Source organism: Acanthaster planci, linkage group LG17, assembly GCF_054643075.1.
Source record: "Acanthaster planci isolate LZ-2023a linkage group LG17, COTS_SCS, whole genome shotgun sequence".
Classification (NCBI taxonomy): Eukaryota; Metazoa; Echinodermata; class Asteroidea; order Valvatida; family Acanthasteridae; genus Acanthaster; species Acanthaster planci.
Window position 1 is genome coordinate 10,922,992 of NC_141793.1, and position 25,712 is coordinate 10,948,703.

General features: G+C 41.2%; 2 protein-coding genes across 14 annotated transcripts in view; one reads left to right on the forward strand and one right to left on the reverse strand.

Moving 5' to 3' along the window:
• rapgef4 (Rap guanine nucleotide exchange factor 4) overlaps window positions 1–22,620 on the forward strand; it is a 68,677-nt gene extending 46,057 nt beyond the window's left edge. For 2 of the 8 annotated variants that reach the window (XM_087148154.1, XM_087148161.1), the window contains 18 exons: window positions 792–851; window positions 3,097–3,242; window positions 4,036–4,259; window positions 5,912–6,024; window positions 6,717–6,770; window positions 8,097–8,258; window positions 9,013–9,163; window positions 9,841–9,978; window positions 10,728–10,772; window positions 11,271–11,340; window positions 11,518–11,664; window positions 12,054–12,151; window positions 12,509–12,634; window positions 13,726–13,904; window positions 14,807–14,897; window positions 15,491–15,694; window positions 16,241–16,350; window positions 16,808–22,620. In XM_087148154.1, coding sequence (XP_087004280.1) covers window positions 792–851; window positions 3,097–3,242; window positions 4,036–4,259; window positions 5,912–6,024; window positions 6,717–6,770; window positions 8,097–8,258; window positions 9,013–9,163; window positions 9,841–9,978; window positions 10,728–10,772; window positions 11,271–11,340; window positions 11,518–11,664; window positions 12,054–12,151; window positions 12,509–12,634; window positions 13,726–13,904; window positions 14,807–14,897; window positions 15,491–15,694; window positions 16,241–16,350; window positions 16,808–16,880 — 2,191 coding nt within the window. In that variant the 3' untranslated portion in view covers window positions 16,881–22,620. The remainder of the gene's footprint in view (window positions 1–791; window positions 852–3,096; window positions 3,243–4,035; window positions 4,260–5,911; window positions 6,025–6,716; window positions 6,771–8,096; window positions 8,259–9,012; window positions 9,164–9,840; window positions 9,979–10,727; window positions 10,773–11,270; window positions 11,341–11,517; window positions 11,665–12,053; window positions 12,152–12,508; window positions 12,635–13,725; window positions 13,905–14,806; window positions 14,898–15,490; window positions 15,695–16,240; window positions 16,351–16,807) is intronic. The other 6 variants (XM_087148157.1, XM_087148158.1, XM_087148159.1 and 3 more) reach the window with 4 other exon arrangements.
• LOC110973480 (solute carrier family 23 member 1-like) overlaps window positions 21,468–25,712 on the reverse strand; it is a 40,229-nt gene continuing 35,984 nt past the window's right edge. For all 6 annotated transcript variants that reach the window (XR_015428190.1, XM_022224334.2, XM_022224333.2 and 3 more), the window contains one exon: window positions 21,468–23,277. Coding sequence is in view for 1 of the 6 variants with exons in the window: in XM_022224335.2 (XP_022080027.2) it covers window positions 23,258–23,277 (20 nt within the window). In the remaining 5 variants the exon portion in view is untranslated. The remainder of the gene's footprint in view (window positions 23,278–25,712) is intronic.

Genomic DNA, 25,712 nt, shown 5'->3' on the forward strand with positions numbered 1-25,712 from the left:
TAGTTTGATTTCATAAATTGTGTCCATCTGCTCCATCTTGTTCTGCCATTATTTCAGTGGATGACACAGTGGTTTGTCTCCTTCCCAGAAAGCTTTCATCTGAATCTAGTTCATATATCGGGTATCCTATCCCACCTCTTTTGGAAATGGCATTTCAGTTAATTTTGCTATTACTAGGGGTTCATACATGTATCTCATACAGCAATCTTTTATTTTGTCAGAAACAAACATTTTATGGACAATACCGTACCTTACAACTGTCTGTTTGCTTCTGATTACCCTCATCAATTGAATTTGCTCTTAATATTACCCAGACAAATATTTGTGGAACATTAATGGTGGCTTTGAAGAGCATCACGATTGTGACTTTCTCATATTGTGCACAATATGGCACTTTGTCAAGAATTTGTTAACTTTTTTTTGGTGATGTCTTTTCTGTTGTGAATATTTTCGGCGGCTGTGTGTCACTGTGTACAAGAATGTGTGATGATGTTAAAATTAATTTGTCAAATCCTTGTGGTCAAGCACAGCTGTTGGCTTCTATCTGAAGCTGCTGTAGTTAGCATAATATAATCATATACACATACGGGGTAACAAGCCCTCCACCAACTCGGGCCAAATCTAGCTGATTTTTTTTGGGGGGGAAGAGAAAGCTGCAACCTGTTGACTGTTTGTTTTGAGATGGTCATTACTGATAATCTGCCCCCTCCTGTCTTCATTCGCTTGACTACCCCTCTTCCGTCTCCTGGCCCCACCCTCTCCTCCAACCTTTGAACCCCCCTCCCCTTCAGCCGACCCCCTTGGCTGCTGGAGTTGGCTAGACGTCTTCAGCAGACCGATGTTCTGAACAGGTAGTCATGGAAACCTCTGCAACCTCCTCGATTTCTTCAATCACTTTCTTTCCCCTCCATTTATTTTCCAGAAACCACCCCCCCTTCTTTTGTTCTAGTTGTGAATCCGCATTTCTTTTTAGCCATAGGAAGGTTTACACGCACACAAGATCATGCTGCAAATATGGGAACTGTACTCCTTGGACAAGAAGATACAATGAATTTGGGCAAAACATTTCAGCTTAATTTTTCATGCAACTGCACATTCACATGACGATGAATGAAAGTAAATCCAGACTCATCAGATTTCAACTCCATTCTATGGACTTCTGAATCAATCATTTGCACTGTTGCCAGATGCAAAAAAAACCCAGATAAATTCTTTTCATCTGTGAATACATCAGCTTCAAAAAGATACAAAACCCATCACTATGTGTGCCGATGGGGACTTTACATTGTACATTCCATCATATCTCCAGATATCAACATTTCATTTCAAAAAGAATTTAAATTGTTCAGTGAAGAAAACAATTTAAAAGATGGATTGGCTTCCTCCCTGTGTTATATAAAGTTGTCATTTATTGGCTGTTGCACCTGGACTCTTCATTTGTAATATTTGTCATTAAAATGACAAATTTAACAATTGATTTCTTCCTACATTCCTTTAGGACAACTGACATTGAAATTCTAATCTTCCCCTGTTTGTGTTAAGTTTATCTGTCTACCTGTCACATTTCTGTTGTACAAGTCAAATTTTAAAAGTATCTGTACTCAGTCTTCTGTTTATCGTTCTAATCATAAATGTACAGTCTGATGACTTTTCAAGATTATTAGATTTGTGTGTACTATATAATTTTGGAAAATCTTGTAATGTATGTAATTCATTGATTTTGAGATGTATGGGTACAGGTGTATGTGTAGTTAAAACCTAATTTTTTTTTAATTTTGTTTTTCATGTGTAATAACTCTATTTTTAAAATAATTAATTTTTTTTTCAGAATATTGCACAAATTACTATCTCATTGTCAGTGTCTTGCATACAGAGTCGTGCATGTGTATGTTTTTGTACATGTTGAAATAGATTCCAAGTACCACTTGCTTGCAAAACGGGATGTCATCTGCAACGGTTACCAGCCCATTCCAAATACATGTACATGTATACAGCCTGCATGCGCATTGGGTGAAAAAAAGACAAGTTGTAGTTATGAGAAAATGTAATGAACTTTGATCATAGTGCAACAAAATATAACTCACAAATCCGTACTTTAAGTACTCTCCCTGGAGAGGTGCATGTACGAGCTCAACATTGAACTTTTTTCTTTCTGAAATCAGTTTTTTTCCCACTGCATTTTGGGTCTGATGAGTGAATTCTTTTTGTACACGGAGAGCTAGAGTGACAGGCATGTCAGCATGTCTGTTATTGACAACAGAATGACTGCATTTTGGGGTCGGAGCATGCACGTATTTCCTGAGGAAACATCACAACACCCAATAATTAAAATGAACCGCATTCACTTGATATCAAATTCAGATGGGTCTTTTAAACATGGCTCCGTAGAAATTAGAAACCCTAGGAGAGGTTGATGTTGAAATCTCGTGTGATTTTTCACTCAGTGACATTAATTCCACCATCTTTTGCCCCAGAATGTGTACCAAAAAGACGTCAGAAGGTTTTTGTGATTGGAGAAAATGGCAGACACATACAGATGAAAAAGTTCGACTTCATTCACACAGTTCAAGAAAAATACAAAGTGTTATGAATTGAGCAGAATGGCGTAACATGTATGAATTGTGGACATATGTGAGATAAACTTGTTTTCAATGTCTTCCTGTGTTGGGTTTTTTTTTTACTTTTTATTTATCATTTTAGATAATTGACTTATCATTTGTGACCCACTCTGTGAAAATGAGTGTGAAGTCGCCTGTGCCACTTTTTGAGTTTTCATTTGTACTAGAAAGAGCAAATTGAGTTTTTTGTTTGATGTATCACTCAGTTTGTCATCCTGATGGAAGTGGATACTCCATGGTGAAAAATGTTGTGCGTTCCTATTGATTTACACTGTGTTAAGACTCATTTTCGCAGAGTGGGTCACATTTCATTTTTGTTCATAAATTTTGGGGGTTATTTTTGTCATTTCTCATTATTATCCTGTTTGTAAAACAGGATTCTTACACTTTTAGATCCACTTGGATCTGTTTCAGGTGTGGGTGTCTCATATTAACTTTTTTTTTCATTTCTCACTGTTTGTTAAACCTGTTCATGTAGAGCCATGGAACGGTCGGTGGATGATTTGGAGATCATATATGAGGAGTTGCTCCACATCAAAGCGTTGGCACATTTATCGACAATGGTCAAACGAGAGCTTGCAAGCGTGCTGGTGTTTGAGACGCACCAGAAAGCGGGAACAGTCTGTAAGTAGCAGTAACAGTTTGCAAACAGATCATAAGTCAGGATTTTAACCATTGGGTTAGCACTCAGACTACCAAACAAAGTATTCAGCCATAATAGCGGTCTCCCAATCGTGCTTTTTCAAGAATAAAAGTTTGGAAGAATTAAACTCCATTGAGCTCCATTTTTCAGCGACAAATACATTTCAGAGTTTGGAATATTTTGATTTTGTCTCAAAGTAAAGTTTCTAAACTGATTGTGGAAATTAAAATAAAGTAAAGATGACGGGAAAATCTAAAATAGATTTTTTGGGGGGGACAACTTTTTGGGAAGGTGAGAAATCTGGAAATTACTTTGTATAATTACTTTGTATTATGGCCTTTCTGAGTGGTCAGGCTAGATTTGGGGGCTTTTCACACACTTTTGGAAGGAAGAGAATTGATGAAGTCCCAAACAGTTTTTTTCTCAAGTTACAAAACCAAAATTGGTAAAAGACAGCAACTGAGCCAACATTTAGGAAACATTGGTCGTAATGGTAGAGTTCAAGATGGAGCCATGCATACAATGCACTTGTTGTATTGCCAGTGTTATCCAACCCCGAGCTGAAGTGCACCCCCAATCAGCGAAAGAAAGACAGGTGGTTACAAGCGGGTTCTTGCATGCGTTCTGCATGTACGCAAAGACCATACATGCCGGAATAAACTAGTTACATGTACTTGTGTGCCTCAAGGCGCCCCTATGCTGTGAGTACCAAAAAAACACGCCCTCTTTTGTTACGCTCGGAGCGGATTACTGTACGGCTTGTTTCCTCAACAGTATTCAACCAGGGGGACGAGGGCAAGTCGTGGTACATCATCCTCAAGGGCTCAGTCAACGTGGTCATCTACGGCAAGGGCGTGGTCTGCACGCTGCACGAGGGTGACGACTTCGGAAAGCTGGCACTCGTCAACGATTCACCGCGGGCGGCGTCGATCGTGCTGCGGGAAGACAACTGTCACCTGCTGAGGGTGGACAAGGACGACTTCAACCGAATACTCCGGGTAAGTGGTGGTGAAGATGACGGAATCATTGGCTTATGGGTCTAGTAGTGCTGCCTTCTTCGTTAACCATTTATGGCGAGTGAGTGACTTCAACCGAATACTCCGGGTAAGTGGTGGTGAAGATGACGGAATCATTGGCTTATGGGTCTAGTAGTGCTGCCTTCTTCGTTAACCATTTATGGCGAGTGAGTGACTTCAACCGAATACTCCGGGTAAGTGATGGTGAAGATGACGGAATCATTGGCTTATGGGTCTAGTAGTGCTGCCTTCTTCGTTAACCATTTATGGCGAGTGAGTGACTTCAACCGAATACTCTGGGTAAGTGATGGTGAAGATGACGGAATCATTGGCTAATGGGTCTAGTAGTGCTGCCTTCTTCGTTAACCATTTATGGCGAGTGAGTGACTTCAACCGAATACTCCGGGTAAGTGGTGGTGAAGATGACGGAATCATTGGCTTATGGGTCTAGTAGTGCTGCCTTCTTCGTTAACCATTTATGGCGAGTGAGTGACTTCAACCGAATACTCCGGGTAAGTGGTGGTGAAGGTGACGGAATCATTGGATTATGTGTCTAGTAGTGCTGCCTTCTTCGTTAACCATTTATGGCGAGTGAGTGACTTCAACCGAATACTCCGGGTAAGTGGTGGTGAAGATGACGGAATCATTGGCTTATGGGTCTAGTAGTGCTGCCTTCTTCGTTAACCATTTATGGCGAGTGAGTGACTTCAACCGAATACTCCGGGTAAGTGGTGGTGAAGATGACGGAATCATTGGCTTATGGGTCTAGTAGTGCTGCCTTCTTCGTTAACCATTTATGGCGAGTGAGTGACTTCAACCGAATACTCCGGGGAAGTGATGGTGAAGATGACGGAATCATTGGCTAATAGGTCTAGTAGTGCTGCCTTCTTCGTTAACCATTTATGGCAGTGAGTGACTTCAACCGAATACTCCGGGTAAGTGATGGTGAAGATGACGGAATCATTGGCTTATGGGTCTAGTAGTGCTGCCTTCTTCGTTAACCATTTATGGCGAGTGAGTGACTTCAACCGAATACTCCGGGTAAGTGATGGTGAAGATGACGGAATCATTGGCTAATGTGTTTAGTAGTGCTGCCTTCTTCGTTAACCATTTATGGCAGTGAGTGAGACTTGAATCTAATCTGCTGAGCTTGCACAAGTCTACCAAGTGAACTTTCTTTATTGGGTGTTGCCCAGATGCAGAGATTTGTAGGGTGTGAGCTACAAGCCACAAGGAACAGAGAACAATCCCAGATACTGAAAATCGGGGAAAACCTGGAAGAAAAGTTTACCCTTTTCCAGTCAGGGGAAAGTTAGGGAATTTAAGAAAATGCCACGAATTGGGGAAAAGTCAGGCAATTTGATTGGACCAAAAGAGAAAGTGGTCACAAGTGACCAGTCTCCAGCAACACTGAAGACACGTCAAATTCAAAAAAGGTCGAAATCATTGTCCTGGAATTTTGAAATTTCATCAGGCAAAACCCTGGGAATAATCAGGGAAGTTTGCTTTTGTGACGTGCTGAGCACACATGAGGGAAGAGTTCAAGCTAGTGCGCCGAAATCCACCAGCATGGCACTTGTGAAAAAATAGCATTCCCCTGTATAACGTTTTTGTGGTATTTCTGATGTTTCTAGGATGTGGAAGCCAACACAGTCAGGTTAAAGGAGCATGGCCAAGACGTCCTAGTACTGGAAAAGATCCCGACCAATAGCGGCCAGCGACAGGACGGTGCACCCATACATTACAAGTAAGTTGGTTCAGACCAGCTTTCCTTATTGGCCAGCCCAGAGTCATACTCACTTTATCTGTATAAATTGGGTTAAAACAGTCACCATGTGCCCTTTTTTAATTGATTGAAGAAGCTGTTTAAGCCATCCATATGCCAAGCTCACACTTAAGTTGTTGTCAATCTCAGCGTTAGCATTGCAATGTAGTTTTTTTGTTCATTTTTCTGCGACTGATTTGTCATTCACAGTCACCTTAGATCACAGATCCAGCCTTTGTGTTCAGCTTTTCGTTGGTCCACCAGGTCTTGTCATTTTGTTCACTATTTCATTTCCACCTGTTTTGTGCACTGTCAAATGTTGCATTTTTCAACGCACATTATCATCCCAGATCATGTTAGTATTAATCTCCATCGAATTCCACATCTTTCAATCCACGGTAACACATCTCTACATTCAATCAGTCCTGCTTGGTCTAATCTCGTCACTGCTTTGCTTAATCTCATCAGGTCTATTTTATCCCAGTTAATCTATTTGTCATCTTCCACACCTTGTTTATTGACTCTCCTGAATATGCCCTCAGTCTCACAATGGCTTTTCTGCTTGACTTTAATTGATCACCCAGCTAATCTTTTCCGCCTCACTCTTTGTCTTTCTTGTCTCTCTCTCTCTCTCTCGTGGGGGATTAACGCTTTTTCCCCCCTTATCTGCTCAGTTATTCGGTGGGCACGTGCACAAACCCTGGAGAGGTGTGCCCGTATCGCCGTGGGTAAGATCAATGCACGCTATGTTCCGCCAGGCATTAACGAAACCATAGCCCCGTTTCAATTTTTTTTTTTACCGCCAGTATGTGTGTGTGTGTTGCTCCCAACAGCCTTATTTGTTCATGTCGTCAACATTTTGCTTTCAAGTTGTGTTAGGAATGACCTGAACTATTTGTTTTCAGGAAACCAATGGATTATTGGAATGGTTTTAGGCATAATAACAGTGGTTTTTTTATTACAGTTCGGTGTATTATTCTAGTCCATCCCCACCTGTTCCTCTCAAAGATACAGCCCTACTCGTAACTGTTTCAAATTTTTTTCTCAATCCCAATGTTCTGTAAGTATCCTTGTCCAGTCACTTTGTTTTGTTTCTTTTCTCTTGTTACACTTATTAACTCGGATACGTGCCAGTTGTCCATGATTTTTCTTCCCTTGTCAGGTTTTCCTTGTAACATTTGGCCTCGCATTTAGTTTATCCCGGAAGTTAGATAATTTCTTCAATCCTCAACTCACCCCGATCCCGTTCCACCCATGCAGTTTTTCCTCAACATCTCTGTATCATATAGAAGTCAGCATTGTTTTTGAGAGTAGAACCATTTCATACTTAGCTCAGAAATCCAAATGTCATCGACTTTTTTAGGGGGGGGAGCATTGAAGTTTAAGACCTGAACAAATATGTGTAGTTAGGCTTCATTTTCAGTCATGTGTAATCGAAATTGTGCCAGGATTACATTTGAAGCTGACCTCGGGCACGATGAAGTAGCACTTCAGTATTAGGACAAAGAAAATGTTATTGCCAGTTTCAGTTCTGTTTCTAAACTGCAGTGTTTTCCAATGGTTCAAGCATCAGCCAATAATGCACGGTGTGTTTCAGTGGCTTCCTTCAGTTGACTTCAGTTTACCCCATTCAAGTGCTCGTTTGAGGAACTCCGTTACCATCACCAAGGCTCACAAGAATGACCCATTGATCATACAGAAAAGAGTGCAATTTCAAACAAAGTTCACCAGCAAGAGATACGTGTAAATATATGCACAGTTTGGACCATGCTGAGATAATAACTTGCTGTGGTAACTAGAAGCAGCGAGCAAGAAAGTAACTAGAAAAAAACTTGTGAAAGTGGCCAATATATGCTTCCGTAACCAAGGAAACAGTTTAGATGCACTAACAATATGCTTAGGGTTTTTTGCCAACAACATTTGGTCTACAAGTGAATCTTTGTACATCACCACCCATTTCGTCCCGATGATTCCTGATACAGCTCCGTAGCCATAATTTCCCTCCTGTCCGTGTGTAACTGCATCCCTTTTCATCTCGATTAAATTTTTGGCAGGTATTCCGTCATGGCCGGCACCCCGGAGAAGATGCTGGAGCACATCCTGGAGACAAGGATCGACAGCAAGCAAGATGAGACGGACACGTTCCTGGAGGATTTCCTCCTGACTCACATTGTCTTCATGTCCAGCAAACAGCTGTGTCCAGCCCTCCTCACACAATATCCTTCGGCAACAATGAAACAGACCAACAAAATTTAAATATGTATTTTTTTTTTACTCAAGTAACCGCCCAGCCACAGTTATCGTTAGAACCTTGTACATGTTTAAGTTTACATTTCAAGTGCAAGTGGGTTATATTATCCTTACAAATCAGTTAAGTTACTGCACATTGTATCCACACTGAACCATTACCAAGCTAGTTGGTGAAATTTACCTGAAAAAAATTTGATACCCCGAAAATGCCGCAGGAAGAGCTGCATGTATTGCCAGCTCTGCATTGTAATGCTCCCAAAAAAAGGACCGACAGGTAAGTGGCAAAACTTGGAATTTGGGAAATAACACGTGAAAGTTTCACACAGTTTAAGGATTTTATTTTTTTTACCTTTTGACCAGTGGTAAAAAATTAGGCGTGCAACTTCTCCTTGGATCAGCTGATCTCCTCGATTTTCACTTTACACACATGCCATCGAACTAAAAACACTGTACCAAGTATTGTAATGATTCTAAGTTTCTCCTTTTTTGTCAGAGTCCAAGTTGCAGGCCTAAAAAATACCATTTGAACTTTGACGTATTGCAACATATTGTATAGACTTTCACAGTGAATGAAAAAATAGTGTTAACATTTTAGAGCCGATGTAATAGTATGTTGATTTCATTTTTAGCCATTTTGTCGAAATTTCAACAGGTTTCATGCCCAGACGGGTGTTCGTCTTCTTGCAGTATGATCCAAGTCAGTCCCTTAACATTTCTCACTTATCATGCGGACATTGTCCAGGCTACAGAACAAGAGACAATAGATTACATTGTGAACAACAAGCGGCGTGTCATTCGACTGGTCTGCCAGTGGAGCGTCATTGCAGGCTCCGCATTCCAGGAGGATCCCGTCATTACGTCTTTCGTCGAGGTACAACAGAACAGTGCCTTTCCTCATTATAACATTCTTCCTGTTATGATTTTGGGCCTTTTTTCTTTTTTCTAATGACGGAAAATGAGATTCGTCTTATTACAGACATAGTTTCTTGAAAATTGGGAGGGTAGCTGATGGCATTGGTTGCTAACGGAGTTGGTTGACTTGTCTCCTTAGTTCTGCGGGCATTTTTACTTTTATTAATGAATTCATTACCGAGACCAACGTGGATAGTTTTCCCCATGTTTTGAATATTTGTGAGAAGCATGCAGAGGTTGCTTTCCTGCCTCCAGCTTATTCCAGCATTGGTTTGTCCAAAAGCAAGAAAGTCAGAGCACCCACACTCTGGGATTAAATATCAGCATAATAGATGAGACATTTTGCATTTTGGAGTTATTTGCCATTTGCATATTCATATAATTCCATTTTATTACACATGCTTTTTAAGATAATGCCCTTTAAACATAACAAACAGAAAGATTAAACTTAAATTAGACACACTCTTGGTTTTCCTTAGCAACAGAGGCTTTCTGGTCAAGCAATCGGCCTCAAAATATTTCCAGATATTTTCACCCTCGGCACATGGAATGGGCCAATATGTGTCTTTCCATTGCATGACTTAATACACCTTTTTGCAGAGCAGGTCACATTTTTTTGTCTGTTTATCACTGCAGACGTTATTTTCGGCCATCTGCGATGACTGTCGCATCTACAGCAGCCTGCAGGACGAGCTGGCCAACCTGGAACGAGTGTTCCACCTGGTGCGCAAGATGGAAGAAGAGCAGGCCCACACCTGGCAGGTGCAGAGACAGGTAACTATGGCAACACAGGGTTAAATTTGGGCTCAGTTATATGCCAGGCACATCTAAGCATGCCATTCTTTATGGTTGTCAAGAACTGTTGTATATTTTGTTTGACTGAATGACATTAATTACAGTTAAGACTTCACCCAATCCCACCAACAGTATCCGATGAATGAGAACATCTACTTGAATTCTCTTTCTACTATGTCAGTAGCATTTTCTATCTACTTCATACAAGAGTCAAATGTGTCCCCCCCCATTGAGACCTACAGAGTGTATAATACCTCAGAGTTGTATGCGTTCATGTTTCATACCTGTGGTATGCAATTTGCACAACATAACGGTAGTTTCGTCTCAATATGCACAAAAATTTTTCCAATGGAATGCGCAAAACAAATTTTCATCTGTACAGGCAGAGCAAAGTTTAATCTGAATCGACATAATTTTCATCTGAATGTTCACTAATTTTTATGGGATATTTATGGGATATGCAACTGATTTCATTTGAATGTAATTCCACCCAAAAATTTAAATGCACATCTGTACTGTCTGTATGTACCATTTGAATGTATATAGTTATAGTTTTCGTTTTAGTGTACTCAAATTTTCATCTGAATGTGCACAACTAATTTTCATCTGAGCGTGCATACTAAACTGTGATCTGATGGCATGGAACTAATTGTGTTTAGTTTACATAGTTACAAGTGTGGATGGTATTGCATGTATTGTTGTGTTTGGTGTTTCTTGTCTATTTCCAGAGTATTATGGGCTATCCTGGTACCGAACTGTTCAGTATCGCAAAAGTTAGTATCTTCCTGTTCTTACATGTACAGTCATACCAATTATTTGTTTTGTTTACAGTATTTTTCCCAGGCTTGTTAATGTATTACATTTTTTTGTCTCACCTTTTAAGTTTTCTCTCTACTGACCCACCATTTTGCCCTTGCAGGTTTTTATGTTTTCACTGACCTTGCTTTATGTAAAGAGAGCAATTCTCACGGGCCTGCATTGGTAAATGGCTCAAATGAATATGTTTTGGCATCCATTTGCCGTTATTCTTCTCATTGGTATTCTGAGAAAATAACCACAAATTAATGACGATGATGATGATGACGGAAGGGAATTATTGTAAGGGGTTGTGGCAGAGCAAAACCTTGAATGCAGACTCACAACAGTGAGCTGAGAAAGCTTGCTAGTCGCCGAACTTGAAAAGTTGTCTGAATTCTGAAAAAGAGGCCAAAAAGGGAAGGAACAAAAGGGACACAGGCAATTACTTTCTGTATCATTTTTTTGCTGTCCAGGGTTTAGGGGAATTTCATCGTTCAGAGGATGACACTCCCAGACGGAGACCCATAAAAGCGACTGACGAAAGTAAGATGCAACGATTCATAGCATAGTAACTTTAAATTTTGTACGATTTTTTTGACTGGACATTTTTGAGATGAATTTTCCCCTCCCAAAATTCCCTGTTTGGAGGTATCCTCCACGGACAAGCTTATTGTATTTGTTCAGTTTAGGGATTCCAGTTGTGTTATTCATTTCCACCAGATATCTTCAAAGTGTACTGTGCAGACCACACGTACACCACATTACGGGTACCAATGAACACGACCGCCGGTGCTATTGTCCGATCAGTGTCCGAGAAAATGTGCCTGGGGGAGGACCTGGTGCTGTGCGAGATCAAATCGACCGCGGGTATGTGGCAGATTTTTTAAAAAACTGACCAGTGAAAATGCACACGAGGCCTGTTTAGATTCTTTGCGCAAGCTCCTCATCATATTGTAACAAGAGATACATGACAGACTATTTGCTGCCCTTCACCCCCAGCATACCCATCAGCATTGTACGCATTCAAACGAAATGGATCACATGACTTGCATGGACCTGCTCTTGGGAGTAGACCACACAGCATGATATTACCGTTCCCTGATAGTCCAGACTTTTTTGTTGTAAAACATCCCATGATGAGATCGGTGTATAGATTATTGGATGTCCTGGCTTTGTAAAGTTTAGGTTGATTTGTATTTGTGATTAAAGTCATAGAATTTGGTTTGATTTTGTTTGGTTTGGTTGGTTTATGGCAGAGCGCATCTTGTTCAAGGAGAATGACATTTGTGTGACAGCCGGGTTGTCTCTGAACGGCAGAATATTTGTGTCGCCGCGAGAACACCTGGATGCCTTGGTAAAGTCAGACGTATTATTAATTAATCCTTTCTGAGTTTCTATGTTGTAGTTTTCCACTAGCTGTTTGGACACTTTAGCTGAAGTGAATATGCGGCAGCAATACAAGTTAAAGCTGCAAAGTAGCAACAGTGTCAAACAAAGTTTCCACTGAGAGTTCTGTGACGTTGAAGTACTTTATATTTCCTTTCATGTTGAGCATGAACGCATCTTCAACTTTGTTTGGGGTTACTTCTTTTTGACAAGTTTGACTAACTGAAGAATGATATGTCTGCCAACTTGTCACTAGACTTGTTAAATGTTTGTGCAGGGTCCAGAAAAGCTGACGGTTATTGGGACCCCTTTCTTTTTTCTTCAGACGCCGATTCCTGAGCAGGAGGGCCCATCGGACAGCACGTTTGCCATGTTTGAGTTGATGGGCTCGAAGGAGGTGGCGTACCAGATGACGCTGTATGACTGGGAGCTCTTCAACTGTGTTCATGAGGTGAGTGACATGGAGGTCATTCCAATGGATTCAAAGGTCATTCTTGAAGTTGGGAGTTCAAAAGAAAGTGATAATGCCACGGTACTGTTACACGACAGTGCCAGACATTGGCATTCATGGCTGCAACTCCAGCTATTCACTATTGAAATTGAGCTAATGGTAAAAAGCTACAGCCAAAAGATACCCAATGGGGACACCACCTGTGACTTGGAGACTCTCAACTGCATTCATGGGGCACAGGGGTCATTTCTGTTGCGTTCAAACAAGGCAGATCCAGAGGGGGGACATTGGGCCTACCCCGTTAATAAGAGAAGAACAAGCCCTGCACCAAGAACAAAAAAATGGTGAAAAAACATAATGAGACAAAGGCACATTTTTAAAAAAACCTGGAAGATGCCCCTAAATGTATATGTACATGTAGCCTCACCCCTCACAAAGGTTACAGGAAAAGTTCTCCAAATTTTTGGCCCCTTTTGAAAATGCCGGGATTGGCCTCCGAAAACTTGGTCGTGGATCTGTTGTTGGGCTCAACAATTTTGTTTCCCTATTAAATGAGGAGGTTTACAAGAGTCAAAGTAGATGAGATGCTATGGTAGATAGTTATAGTTTGTAGCAGGCCTGTACCAGGTATCAAGATACCCACCTGTCAATATCAAATCCTGGTTCCATTTTTTTCGGGCTGTATACCCCGTAAAAAAAACTCCATATATAAAATGCATGTGAGCTTTAACAGTGAAGGGCTGAAAAATCACCACATCACTGAAAATCCCATTCCCGCAGTCATTTCTGGTTCAGAGGTCAACAGGGCTATTTTTGTTATAAATTGCAGGTAGTAATTTTGTCTAATGAAAAGGTGGGGGAGATTCCCCGTTGAAGTTTAGAAAAATGCTTCCTATGTATGACAAAAGAGCCATTTGGAGCAAATGGTCCACCGGGATTGTGCGCAATGCTATTAGTTAAGTGTTCTTTATATATTAAGGGTACCCAGAATTGACGTAAGACAAGTACCCAGTTCCAAAGATACCTGTAAATGCACTGCCCTAGTTTGAAGCTAAATGAATTTGTTGTCCATTTTCCCCTGTGTTGTACAGTTTGAGTTTGTCTACCACACCTTTGGCCGGCAGAAGTTTGGCCAGATCACGGCCAACCTGGACCTGTTCCTGCGGCGGTTCAACGAGGTGCAGTTCTGGGTGGTGACGGAGCTCAGCCTGACCAACAATGTCAGCAAGCGGGTCCAGCTACTGAGGAAGTTCATCAAGATAGCCGCATAGTAAGTTCAAATAATGCGTCATCCGTACTCTCTTAGCATGTTGACTTCTTCAAGTAGGCCGATTATGGATCGTTGAATCGAGATGTCAAGTTTGGCCTTGCGCCTTTTTTTGTCCCGTTGGATCTAGATAAACATGTCATGTCATCTTTTTATGGCCAGACTTACGATTTTAACCACTTCGGGCCAGGGCATTTTTCAACGTTGAGGATGCTGAGCCGGCATGACTCATTTTTTCCGTTTTCAAAATCCTTCAACAATTCATCATTCCATTTAACAGTCGTTTATAGCCGCACGGAGTAATCTTCAGGCACTACTCTAAGTTGACAGGTGACCTTCATTGACGCCCGAATATTTCAGCCAGGCCTGCAGCCTTGTAAACAGACCCAGATTGTGCGGTGTTATACAACTGTCTTTCGTTCACGAACCTGGCTCAGTGCACTGCTGACCTCTTTTCAATAGGGGCCAGATTAGCATGCAGCGGTGCTGTGTGGCCCATCGCTGCGGTGGTGGAGAGCTTTTGTCCCCGGTGGTAATCCGCTTGCTCTAAATACCCCAAACCCTGGTATACGGTTTCAAAATAACGCTGGATTATCACCACTTTTGAGAGTGAAAAATGCCGGTCATGCCCAGCAGCCTGGTCTTTTGTTCGGAGTACGGTCTTTTGTTACAGGGCCCTGTTTCCTTTGTCCGAGTTCGGAGACCCCGGCCACACATATAAACCATACGGCTCCGATTTTGGAGTCCCCGGCTGGTAGTGGTTAACTTCTTTTGGTAGTGTAGATGGACAGTAAGTTTCAACAATTACGCTATCAGTTAACCTAAGTTTTGACAACATGACGCACAACAGTTTAACATCAAAGTTGGATTTGAAGGATCTTTTTTTATCTTTTCTTTTGTTTCAGTTGCAAAGAGTACCAGAACATGAACTCCTTCTTTGCGATCGTCATGGGAATGAGTAACATTGCCGTCTGCAGACTCACTCAAACGTGGGAGGTGAGTATGTAGAGGTTGAAACTTCCTGACTCAACCGAACCCTTCCAAATTCATGGCAGCCTGCTCAACAGCATCCAGCAATATCTGATTTGTGGAGACTTACTGGTGTATACCTACCATGCCCACACGGGTACAACCTGTTTTGTTTTGTTTTGCTTTTTCCCAGTCTCTACCCAGAGGATCAGCAACCAGACTGGTCAAAGTTCTGTAATTAGCCATTTTGAAGCCTGGCGGACACAGTAGGAGGGTGCCGTTTGAAGTGGGTAAATTTGGATTAAACACAAAAGATTTTACCCAAACCATACAGCGCCCTCCTATTGTGTGCGTTGTATCTCAAATTGGCTGATATATCTCATGCTGTGTCAAGAACAATGTTAAAAATCCTGCTTCAACCCCAAAAGAGCCAGAGTTAGACTTGGAATGATTCACACGCATGCCTCATATCATGTAAGAATTTGGTAAATATATGCCCTGCATTCCTAGACAGTCACTACGCTTTTTGAGCTGTCAAACACTTCCAAACAGCCACCTTACAGAGACCTCGCAAAAAAAGGGAATATAACTTCTTGTCTTCATTTTTTTTCCCAACAAAGAAACTACCGAGCCGGTTCAAGAAGACGTACGCCGAGTTTGAGGCCACCATGGACCCATCTCGCAACCACCGCGTCTATCGTCTCTCTGTCTCCCAGATGCAACCTCCCATGATTCCCTTCATGCCTCTGGCCATCAAGGACATGGCCTTCACGCACGAGGGCAACAAGACCTACTTTGACGGCCTGGTCAACTTTGAGAAGATGGTGAGGGTTCACAGGTTACGAATAGGTCACTTCCCCTGTTGGCATACAATGACACTCAAATGTAACAAGACCCAAAACAGTTGAGGTCAGAACTGTGCTGAGCCGTGTAATCAAAAATGCAACCAAATGCAAAAGGGAATGTTGTGGCACTGTGCGTCAAGCACCAAGTGTTAAGTAAATGTCATCAGGCTCGTTCTTGTCGCAAAACACGCGCAAGTATGGCTGAAACCAGGCCCGTGCTAAGTGCAACGAGAATGCAACGATCATGCAGTAAAATGCAACAGTGAGAATTTTGGCATTAGGCACCAAGCAAAAAGTGTGAAGTACACGTAGGTAGGTTCATTCCTGGCACAAAACAAATGCAACGTTGAAAAACAGTGGTAAATATCTTCACTTGGAATTTTGCAGAAATAGAACACATCCATTTTGGCCTTTGAAAATTTGCCATCATCAGTTTTTGACGTCAAATTTGTGTTCACTTTCTCATATTGGCCATAATGGGGACTGGGCTCCGTCCTCTTCCATTCTGATTGTTTTCTTCAACAGCACATGATTGCGTCGACAATCCGCACCATCAAATATTGCCGAAGCGAACCCTTCACTATGGACCCACCACCTCCCGTCAAGAACATCAGTGAAATCAGAAATTACGTCAGGTAAGCGCATTAGGTCGGCGTTTCTTGAAGTTAAAATTAGTCAGATGTATTTATAAATAGTAATTCTACGAGGAGCACCGTTTGGAAATACTGAAAGCTTTTATCTCAAAATGCAGTTTTGTTGATGTTTTGTGTCTGTATGGCTTAACCTATTGAGCTTTTGTAAACTCAGTCACAATCAAGTTTGATGGAACTGAATTCGGGATTGTCAGTAGGTATTACTGATAAAGTTATGAATTATCAATTTGCGAAGCTGATCCACAATATACACAAATCTTGCATGAAACTTTACCACATTTTGTTTTCCATTCTGTTGGACCCTTGCAGTTTCGACAAACTTGTACACTGGTGTTCCAATGTGCATGCCCAACAAACCTAACCCAAAGAATTGCCAATTTAAACCATATGGCTCATTGAAGTTTAGCCTTGTGACCCTCGTCTTGCTTCCACCGGACAGAAATCTCCGGGTGATAGACAACCAGCGAGTGCTGACGCAGCACTCCCACAAACTGGAGCCGCGCCGAACGTGACGCGGAGACCGCTCAACCACAGCGGTTCCCCTCAAACGACTTCATCTGCCAAAGTATCCCTTGACTGGCGTGAACACACGGCATTAACCAGTGCACGTCAGATCCTGCAGCAATCCACAACAGATATCTGCCTCAAAGTAAGACAGACGAACTGTACAAAACCAAAAAACCTAAAAAAAAAAATAAAGATTGTACTGCTGCATTCTTACAGGAAGTATTTGTACATTTTTGTAAGGTTGAAATATATTTCAAACCTCTTATGAAGATTTGTAATTATTCGTATTTTTTCACAATTATTTAAACAGTTTCTGTACATACTAGGGTTTGTACATAATGCTTGTATAATTATACTGAACTATTTTGTGGTAGTGGCTTTCTTGGACGCCTAGCGTGTCTCTAACTCTTTTAAGTCACAGACTAGCGTATGATGTTCTTTGCAATACTTGAAGTTGAATTTGTGCATCCTCCGATGACTTTTCATTGGCTTCACGACGGTGCACTGTGTCAGTGTTCACATTTTGTGTTCCATCAGGGTTTCCCGCGGTCCTGAAAATTTCGGGGAAGGGGGGGGGAACAGTTGCCTTGGAAAGCCACGGAAAAGTCAATGAAACTTGGAAATTGGGTGTTATGGAACCCTGTTTGTCAGAGGAAAAAAAAGTCAAGGAAAAACTCATGGAAATCAAGATCATGCAAGGGGTTTGTTTGATGGCCAGCTTCTGATGAAATAACAAAGTAGGGATAAGGCTATCCGTGTCAGTCTGTGGTATAGCCTCATATTTTTCCCACGCCCCAAGCATAGTGCCTACGTTTCCTATTGGATTTTTGTTTGAAAGTCAATGAACCACATTGCTCCAATTGTTAAAATATTCCTTGTAACAATTGTAAAAATATATTTGAACAATGAGAGCAATTGTTAAAATATTCCTGGCAGCTGATCACACACACCATCTTTGTGAACCAGAGTCTGTTTGTGTGTCTGGACTATTGATCAAGTCCTCAAGAAAATCGCACATCTGTGAACTAAGCCAATCCCAAGGCATTTGGTTTAAAGATAGTTAACCAGTTCGGTATTCCAACAGAGCGTGCCTGACCTGAAATACGTCCGAGGCTATGAGGGAACAACAGCACGCACAATAGTCTGCCCTACCAGCGCAGCAATATACGCCGACTCACACGCTTGCTTTGTTCCTGAAACACCTTGTCTCTTGGAAATTCCTTTTGGAAATTTAGTTGTCACAGTTCATCCGTGGAAGTATCACAGCCTGCAACCTCACTTGGGACCAGAGGCATATGGTAATAGACTCCTTGGGGCATGCTGTGGGGGGAGGGGCGTCTTCCAGGGGGTGGAAGGGGGCACTGTCCTCATTTGCCCTGCCCGACTCAGATTTGGACTGAGCTGTCTTTTTTTTTTTCCAAAATTGCGTAAAGGGGATCAAGATATCAGCCTGCATGGGTATGAAAGTCAACAGGACTTGTCAAACTTTGCCTATTCAGTACTTTACAAGCAGTATGGTGTATTTTTTACCTTCCTGTTATGTTGGATCACGAGTTAATGGAGTTGTGATGAACTGCTGAGGGCGCTGTTTGGTCCACACGGAAGAGCCCACCCCAGGCATTTTGTGGCACTTGCTTAGGCGGGGAAGAAATTACTTATTCACGTGGTTACTGAAAATCAGAAAATAGGGGTCCATATAAACAAGCAATATACACGTGCAGGTAAGTTGCCAGATGAAATGTCAGTCTGCTGTAGATTGGCACGCTTATTACACACATTTCGTGTAAATTTGCACGATAAAATGTTTGTTTTGGCCGCTGCTCATGGAGCCCGCACCTGATCACGAAGCCAGCAAAGCTGTTTGGCAGAAAATAGCAAATCACACCAAATTTACAAGCGTCATATTTATTGTTACAAGCAATATTGACATTACGTGATTACATTTTCAGCTACATGCAGAAGGCAGCTTTGTGGTGTGAAGCACATAGACTTATGATCCTTGATGCGTGCACCAATTATGTAAGGATGTTGGACAACCCTGTTTTGCAGCGTGATTTTAGAATGAGACTGACAAGCACAACTCTACGTAATTTATTCCTTACAACAAATAATTTGATACCATGGAAATTTGTAATTGTGTATTTAACATAGACTGCATGGGTGCCATGCAGTTATCCTTGCAGAGTTTGAGACTGTTCACAGGTACTTGACGGTGCTTTTTTTATATCGAAACCCAGCACTCCAGTGTTATTTGATTCTAGATTGTAGCGAGCGGTTTTTGTGGCAAGTTGCTTTGGTACACCAAGTGATGTTGTCTGTCTTTCATGTTTCTTCTTTGCATTCTTCATCAAGACAGAAATTTACTTCTACTTGAGTCATCTTTCCTCGCCAGATGTTCAGATGTTTCTTCAAAATTTCACGAGCAAAGATGTGATTCGTGTTCTGCAGCTTCATTTGTTGCCGTTTTAGTTTGCGAAAAAATTCCCATGGCATCCCCATGGACGGCTGCAGGGAGTTAGGGGCAAGATCCCCAGTCCCCGAAATCTACCCAGCCTCCCAAATTTTGGAATCATGTTTTTCCTTTTCCCTCTTTTTTTAAACCATGCAATCAAGGGAGACTGCACAAAAAATCTTTGGAAAAAAAATTAACTTTTGGAGACTAGTGACCAAACAGGTTCAAGTTAAGTCATCAGGAATTTTGAGGCTGACGTACTCCAAAATCAGTTGTAAAAAACATGTGTGGGAACCATTCAGTTTTCACTACTGACTATTTAAACTATCCAAAATTATTTCAAGCCGAACTCATATTTTTTTCTTTCCAAATACAATGGAACATGGAATGAACTACATATTTGTGAAGTATTTTCCAGCTTGATAAAGTCGTTCAGGGTTTCCATTTTTAGGGCCAAAATCTGGAGGCTTTTTCATTTCATTGACTGTCGAGGATGACTGGTTGTCCCCTACTCATAGTGCGAGTGCAATAAAGTCATTCAAGCATAGCAATGCTTCAAAGGCGATCAAATTTGACTTCGACTCCTAATCAGATGCTGTCTTTTGGTATGGGGGAAAAAAAACAGGGAAGTTACTGGCAAGAACTTTTTGACTGTTTCTTGTCAACGTGTTCTCGCTGATATTTGCATATGCCACCACTGTTTCCTATGATACACGTGTATACACCTTTGGTTGAATCATACAGCCAGCGGGCGTCTGGTTTTTGGTGCAGTTTCTCACACGCGAGCCGTGGTGGAACTCTTCCATGTCATTTATGGGTGCTGAATAATATTTGTTGTATGATTTCGTAGAGTGAAGATCGGTTATATTTTATCAGTTCAGATATTTTAATTCAATTATATTGAAATCCTATTTTACCAGTTGATCTATTGTGTAACACATTTTGTTCAGCAGTACAGCTGCTATCTTGCGTTATAATATACTGCATTTCAGTGCAATGTATGGAGTGTGTACTTTTGCTTTATTTCCAATAATGCAGTTTGGGTTTAATATCCCCATTTGCCATATCCGTTCTTTCCTTGCCTTTTACCTATTTGGCCTGGGTTCAAGTAGTTTAACCCAGTAATTTGGGCAATTTTTTGGGGGGGTTCAAGATTCAATTTTTATCATTTTAAGCTCAAAATTAAAACTACAAGGAGTTAGCCTTGCAATTTTATCAAAACTTTGCCCCAAAAAATTGACTTTTCCCTAGATTTTTCCAAAATGCATTTGGAGCAGAAAAGATTGATTGGGCATTTTTAGATCAAGTTTTCTTTGTGTGACTCAGTAAAATATAGTTTGCAAATTCAAACTCATGGGGTGAGCCTTGCAATGTAATTGTTTGGCCTAATTTTGACATTTCCCAAATTTTTCCCAAGTGCATTCTGAGAAGAAAACATTTAATTTGGACATCTTTAGCTCCTTAATTTCTGTCTCGACACATTCTGTACAATTTCAAACAGATTGAATTTCATTTTTCAAGCTCAAAATTATAACTACAACAGATAAACCTTGAGTTATAATTGAAATTCGACACTTCTTAATCCTACCAAAATGCCATTTCAGAAGAAAAAACAATTTTCTCTTCTTTAGACCTTAATTTCTTTTTGTTGGACTCAAGAGAATACTGTGTGCCATTTCAAATTTCAAACAAATTTAAATTTCAGAAGATAAAGTCCAAAATTAGCCTTGCACTGTAATTAAAATTTGGGCCAAATTTGACATTTTTCTAAATCCTCCAAAATTGCATCTTTTAGCAAAAGAAGGCAATTTTTTTTACATTAAATTTTCTTTGTTTGACTTAACAGAATATTATTTAATCCAAGACGGAGTTGGGCTTTAAAATATCTAATAATTAGGCCAGGCAGCTTTCCCTGAAATTTCGGTCAGTCCTGACCAAAATTTTGTTGATCCTGCGGCCATCCAATTTATCCCCTTTTATTTCCAATTTCAGATCGTCGAAGATGGCTTGAAAAGGTCAAATAAAATCTACACATCAGTCGTGCATGACAAAACTACTGAGCACATTGTGTGTTCAAAATAAGAACCACTGGAGCTTAATGACCACTTTAACGGGAATGAATCAGAAGTTTACTGAACAGTTTACCTTGTTTTTCATTAATTTTATTTAAGGAATAGTCAGAAGCTAATATAATGAAAAGATTTATTCAAATCTGGCACACAACGCAAGTACACAAGTTGATTTATAGTTACCATTTCCAAAACGTACAACAAAAAGAGTGGTCTAAAATGCAAGTGTAAAATATGTATATCGCTGGGTAGAAGCCACACTGTTTATCTGTATACCAAATTTAAATTAAATGCAGGTGGGTTTGCAAGGTGCACATTTCTCTGTTATATCAAGTTGTCTTTGAAACGCTATCGAATGCCCAATTGTCCTTGCTTTTTGAGCTTGGTCCAGTTATGCCGAACTGGTGCTCTGGTCTAGGTCTTCACTGATTTCAGATACCCAGGCACAGAGCTGGATATCGCCACGGATCTAAAGATCAGACCCACTGGCTAGCTGCTTCCAAATGGGCATGTGTAATTCTAAGCTGTAGCCAGACCATTTTGGACACGGCTTTTACACTGGCGATCAGATCCCTGTTGATTGCAGACGGGAAACTTCCATCCAAACTGCTGCAATATTATTGGCTATTGTATGCCGACAAATCTCCCTTCCCCGTCTGCTGAGAGTGTGTACTCGTGAGTTCAGCCAAAGACGGGTATAGATTAACTTGAACTTGTTCTCGAGGTCATGGTACCTGCAAAAAGAAACTTGTGATTAAGGAAAAAACACAAGAAGTCTCTCTCCTAATCGAAGAAAGAGAACTTCCGCAATCCCAATTTAATATATTCCTGAGTGCAAATAGCATTCCTAGAGAAGAAATATATCAAATATTGCAAACAATTTACAGAAACTATTCAAGAGCCTTAGAGGGCATTAAGATTTGGCATTTAAATACTGAAAGGTTACAAATACTGGATTCCGTCGGTGTCTGATGCAGAAATCAAAACTAATTCAAAAGAACAAAGCTTCAATAAAAACTGATACAAACTGTTCAAACACTAAAAAGACGTCTAAAAGTTTTACGTATTAACTCAGGACAGGTATTTTTGGCAATTTATACTTCACACGACCTGTACAATCACAATATAAATATAGTCCTTTTTATATATATCGCTTTTGGAAGCCCTTGATTAAACAGTAGCGGAAGCAAGAATGACCCGAGTACTCAAAATATATCTTGACCACTTCATAAATTGTTCCCAAATTGTATAGCAATTCCACCCGTGAATTTGGCGACAGCGGGTCTATCCCCCAACCAGCCCGGGCCACCTTAACCCTAACCCTCCTCAATCCTTCACCTGTTGGAGGACTGAGGAGTGTTAGGGGTTAAAGAAATGCCCAATTCATGTAAGCATTCTTGGTATTCATGCTCTTCGGCTGTTGAGTGGACTTCTGTCACGTTTTGTTGAAATTTCAATCCTTTTCTGGCATGGTTTCAAATGTGTTTCTGAAAAAAAATTTCCCCCTTTTCAAATACAAATCAAACAAAATGTGCCTAAAAAGAATACTTCAGGAAAGTATAAATGTCAACCCCGAAACTGTTCACTCAAAACCCCGCCAAAAGGTCCCCAGCCCACCCACCCCCATCAAAATTAAAATCCAGTCAAAATTCAAACCATTAATGATTTACAAATTGTACTCTCCTTTTAATACATGTAATAACTGACAAATGAAATCTTCACATTAACCTTGAAACTACTAAGAAATATCTCTACAATCATCACAACGTGACCTGATCAAAGCGAAAATGACGTCAAGATTAGTCTCCTCAACAGCAGTCGTTAAGATGCCAGTGAGTCAGTCTCCCCTCCAGGCACCAGTTTACATATGGGTTTCCTCACCTGCAAGTAGAAAGAAAGGCTGCTATCAAATCAAACAGTTCTGCCGGTCAAAAGATTCTATGCGGAAAGTCAACTTGGTATCACGAAAGTACTGTAGATTATGTCATGTTTACATGAATATGCAATACATGTACATACATGTACATCCAGCTAATTACAATCAACGGAGGTGGATACATTGTAAAATGCATAGTACGGCTTTTACACTGCAAAGCAAGCATTTCATGCAGTAGCATGGCCTAGCATATGCACATGCATGAACTACACGTTGCAAAAAATGTTGCCCTCACAGACGTACCCCTAGAACACCAATTGCAGCAATACACAGAACATTTTCTCATGCATTAAACATGCATTTTGCACGCTCTAGCAAACAAGGAAGTATGCTTTTGGGTTTTTTAACATCAAGTAAAAACATGTACTGGCTAATTTTCCTTATGTCTGTCCTCTGTTAAACTGAACAGTTTGCTGGAATGACTAGTTTCAAACACTGTGAAAATGTTGACACTGCCCTGACTAGTGCAAATTTCTTCTTTCTCCTTTATGGGTCCACCTTGAGGTCTTTACAGATGCAAAGGAGACCCAGCATTGGGTCCTTGCTTTGATTTCCGCACAGACAAGTGTAAGTCATCTATCTCTAGCTCCCTGACACAGGACCGGCAGGAGCTGGGACCAAACTGCCCGTCAACTACATGTCCAGAGGCGCAAATAGCTACCGCTGCACAGGTTGGGAGAGTGTCTAACAGATTCTAGCAGCATTACTCCGATTCCCGCAATGAGACAGAGCCTTTGGCATGGCATGTGGGTCATTCTATAAATTTGGGGTCCAAAAGTGTGACATTTTTGTGTCCCTATTTCCCCTGGCCTGCGTAATTTGACGGGGAAGTATCACTGAAAATTGATTTTAAACTATTTCTGTTTGTTTGGCCGGTAATTGGCATTCATTCGCCGCTCTTGGAAATTTGAGAATGTGTTCTGAAACTTACAAAAATTGTATGTCAGATGTGACAGACACGGAAAAAGATGGGTCCCGTAGAATGACCCACGTGCGGTCAGGAGAGTCCTGGCATGGAGGTCTAAATCCACTAAAGAGATCTATAGGCTCATTCAAACACAGGAATGCACAAGGGACAAACCAAGGGCCACGGCCCGATGTATTCCCCCCCCCCCCGTATTACTACATTTCATGAACCTGGATCTGTCCTTGAAATCAGAAACTGGGCTGGCTGTATATAATGCCAGCTCAGGGAAAGGGAGCGAGTACATCATGAGAGAGCAGATGTTGGCGAGCCCGGGCGAGCCTCATGCCTCTTCTCTCGGGCAGACCAAACCAATGAAGGGGCACTGGCAGATGAGTCGTCGTTGCCATGCATTGGTTGAGCCACCAACGCACTGACAACCAAGGTTTTATGAGATTTGGTCTGAGCCTCCCCTTCCAAGTACATCATGCATCATTGACAGGCTAGCCTGTCTTGGATTCAGCCGTTCAGGCATGCAGGCGTCTATGGGATGTGGCCGTCAGCCACTAATAAGTGGCTTTCATGGGCTTATTTGCTAATGAAGCTGTAGCCATGACTTTAAACACAGCTCTCTGTCCAAGTTAAGAAAAAGACAAGGTCACTCATCACAACAGGTGCAAGAATCATGATCTTGGGCAGGAGTTTGCGCACAGTGATGGTTATAAACTCACTCTGAGGTAGGGAACGATGCAAGAGTTAGGTGTAACTACTGCAAACCGGTTTAATGAACGTCTCAGACTTTACACAGAATGCATGAACATATTCACAGAGTTCAAGTCACACAAGGCCACCCTTTTGAGACAATCGGTCAAGGGTGGGGCTGAGAGTTGTCCTGCCGTTTGATGGCAAGACCATACAATTATGAACTCGTGGAGGAGCTCAGCAGTTGCCCCGTGAGCGACATACCTCTCCTGTGAGTCCGTGCCGTTCTGCAAACGAGCGAACTTCACATTACGAGTCCACTCATGTCTGCACAGCCTCGCCAACTCTCGAGCGAGACATTTCCCAATGGTGTTACTGTAAGCTACCATGGTGCCAACTCCCAAATCTCACGGAAATGTACTTGTTTTCACTTCTTTCAAGTAATAAAACTCCTGTTAGCTATCTCACCTTGATAAAAAAACAGTCGTAAATTCACTGCTTGTACGTACAATGTACATGTACATGTAGATGTTTTGATATGCACATGTATGTGGATGAATGGGGTTTGAAGGGTATACATTAGCCTTGCTTTATGAAATTCTGTGTTTGATTTATTGAAGTGAATTTATGACATGCATATGTAATTTCTGTTAATATTCTCCTGGTGACATTCCATTATTTTCACATTACAGACAGCATACAATTCACGAAGCCCATGAAACCTGGTGAATAATGTCTGGTCGGAATCACGTTTAAACAGCAAAGAAGGGCTTT